Source organism: Mobula birostris, chromosome 11 (assembly GCF_030028105.1).
Source record: "Mobula birostris isolate sMobBir1 chromosome 11, sMobBir1.hap1, whole genome shotgun sequence".
Classification (NCBI taxonomy): Eukaryota; Metazoa; Chordata; class Chondrichthyes; order Myliobatiformes; family Myliobatidae; genus Mobula; species Mobula birostris.
The window spans coordinates 25,402,698-25,421,530 of NC_092380.1; the positions used below are offsets into that span (position 1 = coordinate 25,402,698).

The 18,833-nt window shown below is 43.0% G+C and overlaps 1 protein-coding gene across 2 annotated transcripts in view; it reads right to left on the reverse strand.

Annotated features, from left to right (window-relative positions):
- The window catches only part of aldh16a1 (aldehyde dehydrogenase 16 family, member A1), a 95,048-nt gene that overhangs the window by 53,217 nt on the left and 22,998 nt on the right, over nucleotides 1–18,833 (reverse strand). For both annotated transcript variants that reach the window (XM_072271929.1, XM_072271930.1), the window contains exon 5: nucleotides 9,168–9,245. In XM_072271929.1, the coding sequence (XP_072128030.1) occupies nucleotides 9,168–9,245 (78 nt within the window). The remainder of the gene's footprint in view (nucleotides 1–9,167; nucleotides 9,246–18,833) is intronic.

Here is an 18,833-nt window from a genome sequence, read left to right on the forward strand (position 1 = left end):
CTAATTTCATTCTTAAGCTCCTTCCTGCTAGCCTTATAATCCTCTAGATCTCTATCATTACCTAGTTTTTTGAACCTTTCGTAAGCTTTTCTTCTTGACTAGATTTTCAACTGCCTTTGTACACCACGGTTACTGTACCCTATCACCCTTTCCTTGCCTCATTGGAATGTACCTGTGCAGAACACCATGCAAATATCCCCTGAACATTTGCCACATTTCTGCCGTACATTTCCCTGGGAACATCTGTTCCCAATTTATGCTTCCAAGATCCTGCCTGATAGCTTCATATTTCCCCTTACTCCAATTAAACACAATTAAACTAACCTGTTTGTTCTTATCCCTCTCGAATGCTGTGGTAAAGGAGATAGAATTATGATCACTATCTCCAAAATGCTCTCCCAATGAGAGATCTGACACCTGACCAGGTTCATTTCCCAATACCATATCAAGTACAGCCTCTCCTCTTGTGGGCTTGTACCTAATAAACTCCATCCCATCTAAACCACAGGGCCGGACTCTGTGAAAGAGGGACGGCCATTGTTGCTTCCCCTAGGTAGGTTGAACACCCCCCCCCCCCCCCACAACAGCACTCAAACAGGAGTACTTTTTGTTAAGGGGGACAGCCATTGGGGTACTGCCTAGTATCTGACTCTTGTCCTTCCCTCTCCTGACTGGTACCCACTTACCTGTCTCCCGAGGCCCCGGGGTGACTACTTGCCTATAGCTCCTCCCTTTCCCTGACCAGACGAAAGTCATTGAGCTGTATCTTCAGTTTCCTAACCCAATCCCTAAGGAGCTGCAGCTCGACACCCCTGGTGTAGACGTGGCCGTCCGGGAGGCTGGGAGACTCCTGGACATTCCACATCTGACACCTAATACAGAATACTGGCCTCAGATCTACTTCTTGTTTCTATTCGTCACAAGTAACTTATCTCACCTCGACCTGTTATCACCAAAGCCCCATTTAGCCAAAGCCCTCTTATTCTGACTCCATCTACACCCACTCTATAAAGCCATCTTCTTTTTAAATCCTTTCCGCCGGTCTCACTTGCTGACATCCACGCGCTTGCCCAGATGTGCCTTGAACAATTTCTGCAACAAAATCTGGCAGACCGGGGAATGGCCAACACCCTGGACAAAATCAATCACCGTTACTCTCCCCAAGCAAGGCAACTTACAGCAGTGCCAGAATTATAGAACCACCAGTCTTATTAACCATGCAAGCAAAATTATGTTGAAAGTCATCTAGAACAGACTGAAACCTTGATGGAATTTAGAAGGGTGGGGAAGATCTCATTGAAACCTTTTGAAAGTTGAAAGGCCTAAACAGAGAAGATGTGGAAAGGATATTTCCAATGGCAGGGGAGTCTAGGACAAGAGGGCAGAGCCTCAGTATAGAGGGACGACCATTTAAAACAGAAATACAGAGCAATTTCTTTAGCCAGACAGTGATGAATTTGTGGAATTTGTTACCACAGGCAGCTGTGGAAGCCAGGTTATTGAGTACATTTAAGGCAGGGATTGATAGGATCTTGATTGGGCACATGATCAAAGGTTACAGGGAGAAGGCCGGGGGTGGGGGGGAGGGTGAGGCTGAGGATGGGAAAAATAGGATCAAACATGATTGAATGGCAGAGCAGCCTCGATGGACCAAATGGCCTAATTCTGCTCCTATGTCTTATGAACTTAACTGGACACACAAGAGATTGCAAATTCTGGAATCTGAAGCAAAAAAAAAAGCAAACTGCTGGTGGAACTCAGTAGGTCAAAGACCATCAGGGGAGACAAAGGGATGGTTGACATTTCAGACCATGATCTGAAAAAGATCTTGAATAGTCGACCATCTATTTTCCACCAGACATCCGGCGAGACACTGGTTTGGTTTTATCTGCTTTCAGCCTAAGTAAAGCTTCTCATTCTGCACCAATTCCCCATCTCTTGGAACTAACGTTTTAGACCCATGCTGTATCTTTCCACATCTAGTTGCTACAAGATTTGCACTGAGACCAAGATGCAAGCCTTGTACTTTGTTTAGCTTCAAGCTAGCTTAATGCTTCTTTGCCACTGAGCATTGAGGAACTTTACTCACTGCTGTGAAAAAGGGAAGCTTAGCAAAGGAGACAAGAGGGGTATGCAACTTCTAGTGAATACCTGGAACCTGACATTGGTGTGAATTCAGGATTCTAAACATTTGTAAAAAGGTTTTTCTCTAATAGTTAGCAACACATTAAACTCTGTGCCTGTTTATTGGTTTAGATGAGCAAGATATTAGTTCAACGACCCCACAGAACAAAGATTCCAGATAACAACCTTGCACTGAAATTACAAACAATTATTGTAAATGCTAAACCAACCAACCAATGTCTTACATCACCAGGCAACACAGATGCAAACTGCAGTCTAAACATCCATATGTAGGTCTCAACCAAAGTGAATCAGCAGTGTAGCCCGGGAATAAATTCTGTCGGAAGCTGCTCCCTATTGTTCAAATGTTTTATAAATAAGACCATAAGACATAGAAGCAGAATTAGACCATTTGGCCTATCGAGTCTGCTCCACCATTCAATAACAGCTGATCCTTCCCCCCCCCCCCCCCTTCAGCCCCAATCCCCAGCCTTCTCCCTGTAACCCTTGCTGCCGAGTCCAAACAAGAACCTCTCAAGCTCTGCCTTAAATACACCCAATGCCCTAGCCTCCACAGCTGCCTGTGACAACAAATTCCACAAATCCACCATCTGGCCAGACATTTCTCCAAATCTGTTTTAAATGGACACCCGTCTATCCTGAGGCTGTGCCCTCTTGTCCTAGACTCCCCCACTATGGGAAACATCCTTTTCACATCTATTCTGTCAAAGCCTTTCAATATTCGAAAGGTTTCAATGAGATCCCCCTCATCCTTCTAAATTTCAGCAAGTACAGACCTAGAGCCATCAAACATTTCTCGAATGATAACCCTTTCATTCCCAGATCATCTCTGTGAACCCCCTCTGAACCCTCTCCAATGGCAGCACGTTTTCTTACATGAGCCCAAAACTGTTCACAATACTCAAGGTGAGTCCTCACCACTGCCTTATAAAGCCTCAGCATCACATCCCTGCTCCTGTATTCTAGACCTCTTGAAATGAATGCTAACATTTAATTTGCCTTCCTCACCACTGACTCAACCTGCAAGTTAACCTTTAGGGTGTTCTGCATAAGGACTCTCAAGTCCCTTTGCATTTCAGATTTTTGGATTTTCTCTGTTTAGAAAATAGTCTGCACATTTATTTCTACTACCAAGTACATGACCATGCATTTTCCAACATGGTATTTCATTTGCCACTTTCTTGCCCATTCTCCTAATCTATCCAAGTTCTTCTGCAGCTTTTCTGTTTTTCCAATACTACCTGCCCCCATACCAATCTTTGAATCATCTGCAAACTAAGCAACAAAGCTATCTATTCCATTATCTAAATCATTGGCATACAGCATAAAAAGAAGTGGTTCCAACACCGACCCCACTAGACACTGGCAGCCAACCAGAAAAGGATCCTTTTATTCCCACTTGCTGCCTCCTACCATTCAGCAATGCTCTAACCACGCCAGTAACTTTCTTGTAATACCATGGGGTCTTAAGCAGCCTCATGTGTGGTACCTTGTCAAAGATCTTCTGAAAATCCAAATATACAACATTGACTATATCCCCTTTATCTCTCCTACTTGTAATCTCCTCAAATAATTCCACCAGGTTCATCAGGCAAGATTTTCCCTTAAGAAAATCATGCTGACTTTGTCCTATCTTGTCCTGTGTCACCAAGTACTCCATAACCTCATCCTTAACAACTGACTCCAACATTTCCCCAACCACTGAGGCCAAGCTAACTGATCGATAATTTCCTTTCTGCTGCGTTCCTCTTTTCTTAAAGAGTGATGTGACATTTGCAATTTTTTGAAACATCATTACTAATGCCTCCACATCTCTATCACTACCTTTTTCAGAACCCTAGGGTGCAGATCATCTGGTCTGGGTCACTTATGTACCCTTAGGTCTTTCAATTTTTTGAGCACCCTCTCCCTTGTTATAGTCACTGCACTCACTTCTTTTCCTTCACACCCTTCTACATCTTGCACACTGCTAGTGTCTTCCACAGAGAAGACTGATGCAAAATACTCATTTAGTTCATCTGCCATCTCCTTGCCTCCCATTATTATTTCTCCGGCCTTATTTTCTAGTGGTCCTACATCCACTCTCATCTCTCTTATTTTTTACATACTTGAAAAAGCTTTTACTATCCACTTCAATATTGTTTGCTAACTTGCTTTCATATTTCATCATTTCATCCTAACAAATCTTTTAGTTGCTCTCTGTAGATTTTTAAAAGCTTCCCAAACCTCTATTTTACCGCTACTTATTGCTTTGTTGTGTGCCCTCTCTTTTGTTTTTACATTAGCTTTGACTTCCCTTGTCAGCCACAGGTGAATGATTTTTCCATTTGAGTATCTCTTTGTTTTTGGAATGCATCTATCCTGCAGTTTCCTCATTTTCCCCCAGAAACTAATGCCACTGCTGCTCTATCATCCCTGCCAGCATCTCCTTCCAATTTTGGCCAACTCCTCCTCTCTCATACCACTGTAATTTCCTTTACTCCACTGAAATACTGCTACATCAGACTTTACTTTCTCCCTATCAAATTTCAAGTGAACTCCATCATATTGTGATCACTGGTTCCTAAGGGTTCTTTTTCCTTCAGCTCCCTAATCGCCTCTGCTTCATTACATAACACCCAATCCACTATAGCTGATCCCCCAGTAGGCTCAATGCGAAACTACTCTAAAAAGCCATCTCGTAGGTATTCAAAAAACCCATTTTCTTGAGATTACCAGCCTGATTGCCCAATCAATCTGCATGTTAAAATCTCCCAGGACAACCATAGTATTTCCCTTTGAACACACCTTTTCTTGATGTAATTCCCATTGTAATCGGTGGTCCACATCCCCAGCTACTATTGGGAGGCCTGCATATAACTGCCATCAAGGTTCTTTTATCCTTACAGTTCAACTCAACCCACGAGGATTGAACATCTTCCGATCCTACGTCACACCTTTCTATTGATTTGATGCCATTCTTTACCAGCAGAGCCAAGCCTCCCCCTCTGCCTACCTTCTTATCCCTCCAATACAATGTGTAGCCTTGGACATTTAGCTCCCATCTACAACCATCCTTCAGCCACGATTCAGTGATAGCCACAACATCATACCTGACAATCTATAACGGTGGAACAAGATCATCCACCTCATTTCTTATACTTCGCGCATTGAGATATAACACTACGAGTACTGTATTTACTACTCATTTTGATTCTGCATCCCTAATGCTCTGATACTCACCAGCTGGCTGCAATTTTGTCATATCATCTGCCTGACCTTCCTGAAAGTCCGACTGCACGCTATCTTTGCTTTTTTACCATCTGTCCTATCCTGAATACCTTCTCTCCAATTTCCACCACCCTACCAAATTAGTTTAAATCCTCCCCATCAGCTCTAACAAACCTGCCCACAAGAATATTGGTCCTCCTTGGGTTCAGGAGCAACCTGTCACTTTTGAACAGGTTATACCTCCCCCCCGAAGAGATCCCAATGATCCAAGAACCTGAATCCCTGCCCCCTACACAAGCTTTTCAGCCACACATTTACCTGCTAAATCACCCTGTTTCCACCCTCACTAGCACATGGCACAGGTAGCAATCCAGAAATTACTACCCTGGAGACCTAGCTTCTCAGTTTTCTGCTTAGCTGTCTAGATTCTCTTTTCAGGACCTCTTTGCTTTTCCCTCCCATGTCATTGGTACCAGTATGTGCCAGGACATCTGGCTGCTCTCCCTCCTTCTCCAAAATGCTGAGCCACGATCTGAGACATCCCCGACACTGGCACCTGGGAGGCAACATACCATTTGGGTGTCACGTTCACATCCACAGAATCTATACTCAGTAGGTACAGTAAGCAGAGAGAAAAAAAAAGGAACCATAACAGAATCTTTTCCAAAACCAACGCCTCTTTTGAGCCAAAGAGTGACATTCCTACTCTCTCCACTGGTCTACTCCCAATAATGGCTGCCCTACTTGTCCTTTCCAAACTTTTAAACAAGCGTCGCCGACCTGCACGAAACCTTGTCGTTGTGTGCTGCTCCTGCTGCTGACAGGGCCGCTGGAAATACAGATGTTTGGGAATCAGGAATAAAAACCTGTGTCTGAAATACCCAGAGGTTGATAGAGGAAAATGTTTCAGCGTGTGTTGCTGTAGTTTGCCTTACTTTTCTTGGTTACAATCATTCAGGAATAAGCAGACCACATTGCTATGTACAGTCACAGAGGGATGCTGTCTGGAAACAAGTCCTTCATCGTACTGACAGCAGCCACCCATTTTTACATTCATCCTGCCTTACACCATTCTTTTAGAATGGAGATGAGGATGAAATTCTTTAGCCAGAGTGGTGAATCTGTGGAATTCTTTACCACAGGCAGCTGTGGAGACCAAGTCTTTACGTATATTTAAGGTAGAGGTTGATAGATTCTTGATTGGTCAGTGCATGAAGGGCAACGGGGAGAAGGCAGGAGACTGGGGCTGAAATGGCGGAGCTAATCCAATGGACCAGATAGCCTAATCATGTTCCTATATCTGATGGTCTAAAGGTCTTATACTATTCTCCCCAAAAGGCTGTGCCCTCAGTCCACTACTTTGCTCTCTAGACACTTACGATTGTGTGGCAAGATTCCCAACTCCATCTACAATTTCACAAATGACCATACCACCACAGAGGACTGTATGTCAAGCAGTAATGAGACAGAGTACAGGAAGGTAGTGATGTGGTATCAAAATAGCCACCTTTCCCTCGATGTCAGCTGGTCACTGACTTCAGGAAGCAGGGTAGAGTGCACACCCTTGTATGTTTCAATGGTATTGAGGGGGAGATGAATGAGAGCATCAAGTTAAACGTCAATAGTTTGCCCTGGTCAAACCACAATGATGCTATGTCCAAGAAAGCACACTAGCACCACGACTTCCTCAGAAAGCTAAGCAAATTTGGCAAGTCCCCTCAACAATCTTTATACATGATCAATCCAGATGCACCACGGCTTGGTGCCAAGACCACAAGAAATTGCAGTTTTGCATACAGCCCAATCTAACATGAAAACTAGCCTCCCCTCCATCTACCCTGCAGAGGTTTCCCACAGTCCCAGGAAAGCAGCCAACATAATCAAAGTCCCCTCCCACCATGGTGATTCTCTCTGCCCCCACCCCACAACCTCTTTCTTTCCTATCAGGCAGAAAGCACAAAAGCTTGAGACCATGTGCCACCAAGATCAAGACTGCTTCTGTCCACTACTGTAAGGCACTTGCACAGGCCTCTTGAATGATAAAATATGAAGGTTTGACTTCTTGATCTACCTCGTCAGAACCCTTGAATCTTACTGTCTGCCTACACTGCACGCTACATTCGGCATGCTATTACTGCCTCTGCTTCTACCGCTTTGATGTACCCAGGTTTGTAACGATCAACGTGAATGGCATTCAAAACAAAGTTTTTCAGTGTATCCCAGTATGTGTGACAATAAGCTGATTTCTTCTGAATAAAAACTACATCTCTCCTACTATCTTCACATAAGGAACAATCCACAGTGGCTAATTAACCCACCAATCTGCGCATTGTTGGAACACATGAAGAAAACAGAGCACCCAGAGGACACCCACACAAACTGCACTGGGTTCAATCCTGTCCTCCTGTGCTGTATCTGCAGCTTGCACACTCATCCTGTGATGAGACGTTCCTTCAAGTTCTTTGCACACCCTTCACTCCAGGGACATCTGAGATCAACTCTCGATCCCATCCTGATAACAAAAATTCTCCATCCCAGGCAACTTCCTAGTGAACTTTCTCTGCACCCTCTCCAGCCCACTCACATCTTCCCAACAACGTAGTGACCAGAATTTCACACAGAACTCCTGATGAGAGCTATAGGTTTCTAGAGTATTGTTTTTTTTCACATGTTCAAAAAGCCTTCCTATAATGAGACATAGGAGCAGAATTAGGCCATCTGGCTCATCAAGTCGGCCATCTGACCATGGCTGATACATTTCCCTCTCAACCCCATTCTCCCCATATCCTTTCACACCCTGACTAATTAAGAACCTATCAACCTCTGTCTTAAAGACAGCAAATGGCCTAGCCTTCACAGTCACCTAATGGCAACAAATTCCACATATTCACCACCCTCTGGCTAAAGAAATTCCTCATTATCTCTGTTCCAAATAGATGTCCCTCTATTCTTCTTTCCATGTGGTGGCAGGAATGGAAGTGTCCATTCTGTGAGCTGATGCTTGTTCTGGGATAACTTAACCAGAGTAATTGAATGTGGACACAAGGAGTTTCTGTTAGTGATCTACAGAGTCTGAGACTATTCTCATATGAGAAGCTGTTTACTACAGTATGTAAAATACAGGCCTGAAGTAGGAATAGCCTGTGATCTGGTCATCCGGAGTAAGTGTTTGCTGATCTGGTTAGGATGGTTTGAACCAGTCTGAGTTGGATAAACCAAAAGAAATCACAAGCCTAAAAGGTAAAAAAACAGAAAGCAGTACTACTTGTAGCCATGGGCCATATCCAAAGAGAACTGACAAAGGTCAGGAGATGATCTTGAGCCAACAAAATTGAAACATCATAGATTACTCTGATGAATAAAATAAGAATGGAGGATTTTTGGGAGCACAGGCAGTGGTAACTCTGCGGAGACCAACTACTGCAGAAGTGGATGACCTCACGCTGGCGACGTGGAGATTACATTGGGATCAAGAAGAATGCCTGCCCAGCGTAGACTCCTTTTTCCTGGGTATTACCTTTTCTCTCCTTTGACTGTTCATGGAGGGTCAGGGAAACCTGGTGGGTGTGTACACAGGTATTCAGTTGTGTAAATTCATTGTAATTTTGTAACTGAGCCAATAAAAGCACTTCGTAGTAAATACAGATCCCGTTTGCCCCTAAATGGTCATTATTGATGAGGGTTAATACTTGAGGACTAATCCTTGTAACAGCCAGCACATCCTTTCACATCCATAAGGGGCCCAAAACTGGTCTTAATACTCCAGGCGCAGTCTGACCAACACCTTATAAAACATAATGTTAATGTCTTACCCATAGCCAGAGCTGGACAAATCTTCCAAGTCAGCGACATTAAAGGGAAATTCCAAGGAACAATTGCAGCAACAACCCCTGAAGAAGGAAATTAAGTTATACATTAGGATGTTTAACAAAACAATCAGGATTTATCATTGCAAAAAGACACAAGAAGCACAGCATTTTAAGTGTAGCTTATGTTTTGGATGCCTTTCAGGACTCTATAGTAACAGAGAACAATGGATTTGAATCCTGCACAAGTTAAGAACTCCCCAAACTCAAGATGCTTTCATGTAGGAATGTGCAGACTGTTAAAGGAGCAGACCATCCCAGCTCTCAGTACATTACAAGATGTAGATAGATAGCTAAATTTGGCACTCAACTAATAGTACCAGACAGCACTGCTACTGGGATATTGCTGAGGGAACGCAAGAAAAAAGCACCAATATGCTAGGTGTACACTAATGAGGCTGGATGTACACCGGAACTAGCCGGGGGCTTGATGAGAGTGTGGTGGCAGGCATTTTACAATACTTAACGTCTGCTGTATCTGCCTTCAAGGTACTCAATGGGCAAGTGTAAAGATGAATTAATGCTTTAGATCACACTGTACACCATTGCAGAAGGACATGATGACACAAAGGGGAATTAATCCAATAGGCACAAGTTCTGGGAGGGCAGTGCAGAGGAACCCTTTATGCAGTTATACAGCAAACAGAAACTTCAGCCCAAATGGTCCACATTTTCTACAAATCCTATCTAAACCAGTCCCTTTTGCTCACATTTATCCTTCTGAACGGTAGGGTAATGCTTTACAGTGCCAGCAATCAGGGTTCAATACCCATTGCTGTCCATAAGGTGTTTGGTGGGCAGTATATTGATTGGCTACATCACTGCCTGGTATTGAAACACCAATGCCCTTGAACAGAAAATCCTACAAAAAGTAGTGGATACTGCCCAATCCATCACGGGTAAAACCCTCCTCACCATTGAGCACATAAACATGAAACTCTGTTGCAGGAAAGCAGCATCCATCATCAGGGACCCACACCACACAGGTCATGTTCTCTTCTCGCTGCTGCCATCAGGAAGAAAATACAAGAGCCTCAGGAGTCACACCACCTGTTTCAGGAACAGGTACTATCCCTCAACCATCAGGCTCATGAACCAGAGGTGATAACTTCACTCAACTTCACTTGCCCCCTCCTTGAAATGTTCCCACAACTCACTTTCTAAGATTCTTCATCTTATATCCTCAATATTTATTACTTATTCATTACCTTTTTTTTAATTTTGTATTTGCAGTTTCTTGTCTTTTGCACACTGTTTGTCCACCCAGTTGGGTGCAGTCTTTCATTGATTCTATTATGGTTATTGGATTTACTGAGTATGCTCACAAGAAAATTAATTTCAGGGTTGGATATGGTTACATTTATGTACTTTGATAATAAAATTCACTTTGAATTTTGATCTTTGAGAGGGGAATCATGGTTGGAATAAGGGGAATGGAGAGGGGAGGGAGCGGGAAGCACCAGAGACATTCTGTAATAATCAATAAATCACCCTGTTTCTGATAGATGGAGATAGATATCTGTATCACAGAAACAGGTTTAATGGTTTATGACCGGCATGTCATAAAACTTGTTAACTTTCTGGCAGCAGTATAATGCAATACATCATAAAACATAGAAAAAAAACTGAATTACAGTAAAAAATAGAAATAAAAGGTTAGTGAGGTAGGCATTCAGGTCAGGGTTAGTGAACTGTGGGCATGCTACATTGGCGCCAGAAACACAGCAACACTTCGAGCTGCCCCCAGCACATCCTCAGCTTCTGTAGGTTATCGACTCAAATGACACATTCTACTGTATGCTTTGTTGATCATGTGATAAATTACACTAAAATTTTAAAAATCCTTTCCTAGCCAGTCTATAACCCAGGCAGCATCTTTCCCAGAATTGATTAGATGACAAATCAACTTATCAGTGTGAGTTGGCAGGGTTGTCAGAAGTTGATAGAGTTACAACAAGTGTACAGCATTGTTAAGGAGGCAATACAGTGGTGCTAGCCTTCATCAGTCGGGTGACAGAGTCTAAGTGCCAGGAGATAATATTGCAACTCCATTAAGCTCTGGTTAGGCATTGTGTTCAACTCTGTTCACCTCATAAGGATTGAGAGCTTTAGAGAGGGTGCAGTGCAGGGGAGATTTACCAGGACGCAGCCAGGCTAGAGAACATGTCTTATGGCAATAGGCTGAGTAAGCCAAGGCTTTTCTCTCAACAAGGTACTGTTGCAGCTCTATAAAACCCTGCTTAGACCACACTTGGAATATTGTGTTCAGTTCTGGTTGCCTCATTATAAGAAATGTGGAAGCTTTAGAAAGATGCAGAGTAGATTTAACAGGATGCTATCTGGATTAGAGAACATATTTTATGAGGATGGATTGAGTGAGCTAGGGCTTTTCTCCTTAGAGTGAAGGAGGACGATAAGTGACTTGATAGAGGTGTAGAAGATGATAAGATGCATAGATTGAATGGACATTTACAGACATTTTCCCAGGGCGGAAATAACTAATACAATGGGGCATAATTTTAAGGTGACTAGAGAAAAGTGTAGGTGAGATGTCAGAGGCAGAGTGGTGGGTGCACGGAACACGCTGTCGGGGTGGTGGTAGAGGCAGACTCATTAGCAGCATTTAAGAAACTCTTAGATCGGCACATGGATGATAGAAAAATGTAGGGCAATGTTGGAGGAAAGGGTTACATTGATCTTAGACTAAGTTAAAAGGTCAGCACAAAATCGTAGCCCTGTGCTGGGCTGTAATGTTCGATGTTCCAATATTCGTTAGAATATGAAACTTCAGGCAATGGGAACAGTACTCCTGCTTGATGCCATTATAACCAAATGTTTGAACAGTCATGGAGTCGCACAGCATGGAAATAGGCCCTTTGGACTAACTGGTCCTTCCGACCAAGGTGTGATGATTTAATCACGCCACAGTCAGCTGTCCTACTGCCCAAGACCTTGTGTAAAGGATGATTCCCTTGATGAGATGCGGCATTTGCCTGGTAATGATTAGATTACACTAAGCAAAAAACAGCATCTACACAGCAGAAGAATTTTTGCAAAAATTTATCCCGTGAAGAAACCTGCCCAGGGTCTTTACCTCAGCCTCTTCTGAACCAAGTGGATAACAAACCCCAAATCTGGGTTGCTTCTGTGTTCCCAACTAAAGACCCACTTTCAAGCACTCTACAATCCAGTATTATTTATTTACTTTTTAAAATTATTTGCTCAATTTGTCTTCTTTTGCAAATTGGTTGTTTGTCAGCCTGAATCACTTAATAATCTTTCATAAATTCAATTGTATTTCTTTATTTTCCTGTAAATGCCTGTAAGGAAACGAATTTCAAGGTAATATATAGTGACATACACATACTTTAATAATAAATTTATTTTGAACTGCACTTCAAATCATCATCTTGCCTTACCTTGTTCTTGTTGCCCACATCAACAGGAGTTGGAGGAGATTTGGTTTAACACCTAAAACACTCAAAGACTTCTACAGGTATACGGTGAAGAGCAGCTTGACTGACTGTATCACCATCTGGTATGGGCAGGGGGCTACAGTACAGGATCAACGCAAGCAGCAGAAAGTTGTAGAATTAGTCATCTCCATCATGAGTACCACCCTCTGTAGTATCCAAGACATCTTCAAGAAGCAATGCCTCAGGAAGGTTGCATCCATCACTAAGAACCCCCACCATCCAGGGCACACCCTCTTCTCATTGCTACCATCAGAAAAAAGGTACAGAAGCCTAAAGGCACACACTCAGCAATTCAGGAACAGCTTCTTCCCTCTGCCATTAGATTTCTAAATGGACGTCAAACCCACGAACACTATCTCACTACTTCTTTCTGCACTACATATCTTATTTTAACTATTTAATATCACCGGCATATGTCATGAAATGCGTTAACTTAATGGCAGCAGTACAATGAACTGCATGATAAATGAATATAGAGAAAAAAGATGAGTATATATATGTCTCTTAAATAGTTAAGAGAAAATTTGTAGTGCAAAAAAAACCACAGAAATAAAAAGTAGGGAGGTAGTGTTCACGGGTTCAATGTCCATTCAGAAATCAAGTGGCAGAGGGGAAGAAGCTGCTCCTGAATTACCGAGTATGTGCCTTCAGGCTTCTGAACCTCCTTTCCAATGGTAACAGTGTGAAGAGGGCTTGTCTTGGGTGGTGGGGATCCTTCCTAAGTCACTGCTCCTTGAAGATGTCTTGAAATCGATGGAGGCTGGCAACCATGGTGGAGCTAATTTTACAAGTTTCTGCAACTTACTTCGATCTTCTGCAGTAGACCCCCACACCAGACAGTGATACAGCCCATCAGAATGCTCTCCACAATACATTTGTAGAAGTTTTTGAGTGTTTTCGTTGACAAACCAGATCTCCTCAAACTCCGAATGAAATATAGTCGCTGTCTTGCCTCCTTTTAGCTGCATCATTATGCTGTGTCCAGGTTAGGTCTCAAAGATACTGACACCCAGGAACTTGGAATTGCTCACTCTCTCCACTTCTGATCCCTCTAGGAGGATTGCTTCCAATGACTTACTGTAATTCAGTTTCTTTTCTGTATTTATCATCTATTGCATTGTACTGCTGGTGCAAAGTTAACAAATTTCACGACATATGACAGTGATTCTGATCAACGTGCAGTGCCTGACAACTTATTTTCTGTGAGGTGGCATTAAGTAAGTATTAAAAACAGTTGGCTACAGCAGCGACACAGATTAATTAATTAACCTAGTCATCCAATACCCTAGAGTAGTAATTCGGACACCCTGATTGAAACCACACCATTGCAAGTTAATTACAATTTAAAAGCAAAAGTGAGTCGTCAATACTGATGACCACAAAGGCATTAGACTGTTATAAAACCTGTAAGGTTCACTAAAGTCTGCCCACATGAGATTCCAAACCTATCTTTATAATTATGGGTCGGGGCAGCACAGTAGCGTACATATTTATAGGCATACGTTAGTCGCATGAGACCATGGATTTGCACCTTGGAAGGTTTCCAGGGCTCAGGCCTGGGCAAGGTTGTATGGAAGACCGGCAGTTGCCCATGCTGCAAGTCTCCCCTCTCCACGCCACTGATGTTGTCCAAGGGAAGGGTATTAGGACCCATACAGCTTGGCACTGGTGTCATCGCAGAGCAATGTGTGGTTAAGTGCCTTGCTCAAGTACACACACGCTGCCTCAGCCAAAGCTCGAACTAGCGACCTTCAGATCACTAGACGAACGCCTTAACCACTTGGCCATGCGCCAACACACAGTAGCATAGCGGTTAGCACCAGCAACCCAGGTTCAATTCCTACTGCTGTCTGCTAGGAGACTGTTTGTTCTCCCCAGGACTGCATGTGTTTCTTCCGGATGCTCCAGTTTCCTTCCACATTCCACTTACAAACAGGTCAGCAGGTTAATTGACCGTATGGATGTAATTGGACGGTGCAGGCTCGGTGGGCTGGAAAAGGACTGTTACCATGCTGTATCTATACATAAAACATTTAAAGATAAAGAATAGGTAGCTTTATTTGTCACACATACATCAAAACATACAGTGAAATGCGACGATTGCATCAAATCAAATCAGTGAGGATTGCGCTGCGCAGCTGCAATTGTTGCCATGCTTCTGGCATTAAAAAAGCATGCCCACAATTCACTAACCCTAACTTTGGAATATAGTTGGAAACCGAAACCGGAACACCCTGAGCAAACCAACATGGCTAGAGAGAGAATGTAGTGGCAGTGGCAGGAATTGAAACTCTATCAGTGATTACCAGTGCTGTAAATAGATGTGCTAACTGAAATTAAATTCATTCTATTCAAAGTTAACTTGGAAATGGGAAATAAATGTTGGCAGGTGCCAGTAACACACAGATCCCAAAAAAGGAAAATTTATAATAAGCAATTTAAAATAAGCTCAAGCACAAGACATACGCAACAGGTTAAGATTTTAGAATTCACAAACAAATTATGTAAATGCTAACCAAACCAGAGATGCAAACTGTAGTCCATAAGCACAAATGTACGCCTGAACCAAAATAAATCAGAGGTTTTCCCATCCTTATTTGTGATGTCGCTCAGGAAGCTGCTCAGTATTGCTCTCATGTCATTGTTTTTTTTAATTGAAAGGTAGTGCATGTAATAGGCCATTCCCGGCCATCAAGCCTGCACCATCCAACTACACCTAACTGACCAATTAACCTGTACATCGGTGAAACGTGGGAGGAAACCGGAGCACCTGCAGGAAACATATGCGATCACAAGGAGAACATTCAAGCCCCTTCCACACAGCAGTGGAATTGGACCTGGGTCACTAGTGCTGCTACAGTGTTACACTAAATGCTACACTACTGTGCCATCTAATAAATACAGATGTTGGGAATCAGAAATGGAAACAGACAAAGGAGACACAAGAGAGATGTTGAAATCTAGAACAACAGAGAAGATGCAGAAAGAACTGACCAGGTTAGGCAAGATTAACTTGACATGGGCAATAAATGGTGGTACCTACCAGTAATGCCTGGATCACAAGGAAGATGATAGATTAAGATAAACATATATGTACAAAAGACAAAGCAACAGATGAAGGCTTGGAATAGCTTTGTGCCAGTTTTCAGTCACAATGAAGTTCAGTTTTAGAACTTGGCAGATTCTCACCATCAGAGCAGGTGTAACACAAGGCTGTGTGCTTAGACCCTGCACTACTTTATACTTATAACTGTGTGGCCACGTACAGTTCCAATGCCATATTTAAGTTTGCTGACGACACAACTGTTGTTGGTCAAATTAAAGGTGGTGATGAATCAGCATCCAGGAGGGAGACTGAAAATCTGGCTGAGTGGTGTCACAATATCAATATCAGTAAGACCAAGAAGAGGACTACAGGAGGAGGAAACTGGAGGTCCACTGGGGGATGAGAGCTAGAGAGGGTCAGCAATTTTAAATTCATCAGCCTTATCATTTCAGAGGATCTGAACTGGGTCCAGCATCTAAGTGCCACTACAAAGAAAGCATGTCTATTTTCTTAGACGCTTGCTCAGTTTCAGCAAGTCATCTAAAAGTTCAAGTACAGTTCAAAGTACATTTATTATCAAAGTATGTATGCATGATATAACCCTGAGATTTGTCTTTCTATGCGCAGCCACAAAACAAAGAAACACCATGGAAACATTTCAGGAAAACATCAAACACCCAACACACAAAAAAAACAAATTGTGCAAGCAGCAAAAAATGAGCAAAGGACACAGAATATAAAACTTCAAACCACATTGAAACAGCCTAGGAATGTTCAGTTTATTTCAGTACAGTTCAATGTAGCGTTATGTCGATTGTTCACTGTAGGCCACAGAGCATCTGCTCCAATCAAAATGGCACAAAATAGCAATAAAAAAAGGAAAACACGAGGAAATCTGCAGATGCTGGAATTTCAAGCAACACACATAAAGGTTGCTGGTGAAAGCAGCAGGTCGGGCAGCATCTCTAGGAAAAGGTGCAGTCGACATTTCAGGCCGAGACCCTTCGTCAGGACTAACTGAAGGAAGAGTTCGTAAGAGATTTGAAAGTGGGAGGGGGATGGGGAGGGGGAGATCCAAAATGATAGGAGAAGACAGGAGGGGGAGGGATGGAGCCAAGAGCTGGACAGGTGATTGGCAAAAGAGATATGAGAGGATCATGGGACAGGAGGCCTAAGGGGAAAGAAAAGGGGGAGGCCAGAAAAACATAACATGAACTGTAGAGTCCAATCCACAAACCGTGTTTATTAAACCTTGCCCAAGGCTCAAGACTCTGGCAGCATCTGGCAGCATCAAGCGAGGGGGAGAAAGAGAGAGACCGGGCAGGCAGACGGCACTGAAATCCCGCTCAACTTCCGCTTGTCTTCATCGATTTCAATCTTGTTCAATGCTTTAATCAGCGAGAAAAGGAGTCAACCTTGGCCTCGCACTCCGTCTCCAGGTTTCTTGGGCTCCAGGCCACACACACCACTCCAAACCTCACTGAACTCCCTCAGAGACAGCAAAGCACCTGATCACTCAATCAGCCTGAAAACACACCATCAAAATGTAATATATACACGTGTGGTGAAGAGCTTACTGACTGGTTGTATCACGGCCTGATATGGAAATACCAATGCCCTTGAATGGAAAATCGTACAAAAAGTAGAAGATGCAGCCCAGTCCATCACGAGCAAAGCTCTCCCCATAATTTCCCCACAGGAAAGCAGCATCCATTGAGGACGCCCACAATCCGAGCCATGCCCTCCTCTCACTGCTGGCATCAGGAACATGGTTCAGGAGCCTCGGGACTTACACCATCAGATATAGGAACAGTTATAACCCCATAACTATCAGGTTCTTGAACCAGAGGAGATAACTTCACTCATCCCAATACTGAACTGTTCTTACAACCTACAACCTTTCTTTCAAGGACTCTTTATCTCATGTCCTCAATACTTAATCTTTTGTAGCTGCAGTTTGTCTTTTGCACATGGGTTGTTAGTCTGCTTTGTTGTGCACAGTTTTTTTTATTGATTCTATGGTGTATCTTTGTATCTACTATGAATGCTTGCAAGAAAATAAATCTCTGGATTATATATGGTGACATATATCTACTTTGATAATAAAGTTACTTCGAACTTCTTGAAGTTTGAACATTTCAAAGTTGTTCTCCACATCCATCACTTACGAGCTACTGGCTCCATCTGGTGACAAAATTCAATAACAAGCAAAGAAACCCACTGGTTAAAAAAGTTACCTGCATTTTATGACTAGACACGTCAAAGTCAACGTAAATTTATTATCGAAGTACATACATGTCACCGCATACTACCGAGATTCATTTTCTTGCATTCAGTTGAACAAAGAAATATAGTTAATGAACTGCTGTACAGAAAGACTGACAAATAACCGATGTGCAAAAGACAAATGGTGCAAGTACAAAAAAAAATTTCAAATAATAAATAATCTTGAGAATATGAGTTATACAGTCTTTGAAAGCGAGCCCATAGGTTGTGGAATCAGGCAACACACATCAAAGTTGCTGGTGAATGCAGCAGGCCAGGCAGCATCTGTAGGAAGAGGTACAGTTGACGTTTCGGGCCGAGACCCTTCGTCAGGACTAACTGAAGGAACAGTTAGTAAGAGATTGAAAGTGGGAGGAGGAGGGGGAGATCCAAAATGATAGGAGAAGACAGGAGGGGAAGGGATGGAGCCAAGAGCTGGATAGGTGATTGGCAAAGGGGATATGAGAGGATCATGGCACAGGAGGCCCAGGGAGAAGGAAAAGGCGGGGGGAGGGGGAACCAAAGGATGGGCAACGGGTATAGTCAGAGGGAGAAAAAGGAGAGTGAGAGAAAGTATGTGTATATAAGAATAAATACGGAGGGGGTACGAGGGGGAGGTGGGGCATTAGCGGAAGTTAGAGAAGTCGATGTTCATGCCATCAGGTTGGAGGCTATCCAGACGGAATATAAGGTGTTGTTCCTCCAACCTGAGTGTGGCTTCATCTTTACGGTAGAGGAGGCCGTGGATAGACATGTCAAAATGGGAATAGGATGTGGAATTAAAATGTGTGGCCACAGCGAGATCTTGCTTTCTCTGGGGGACAG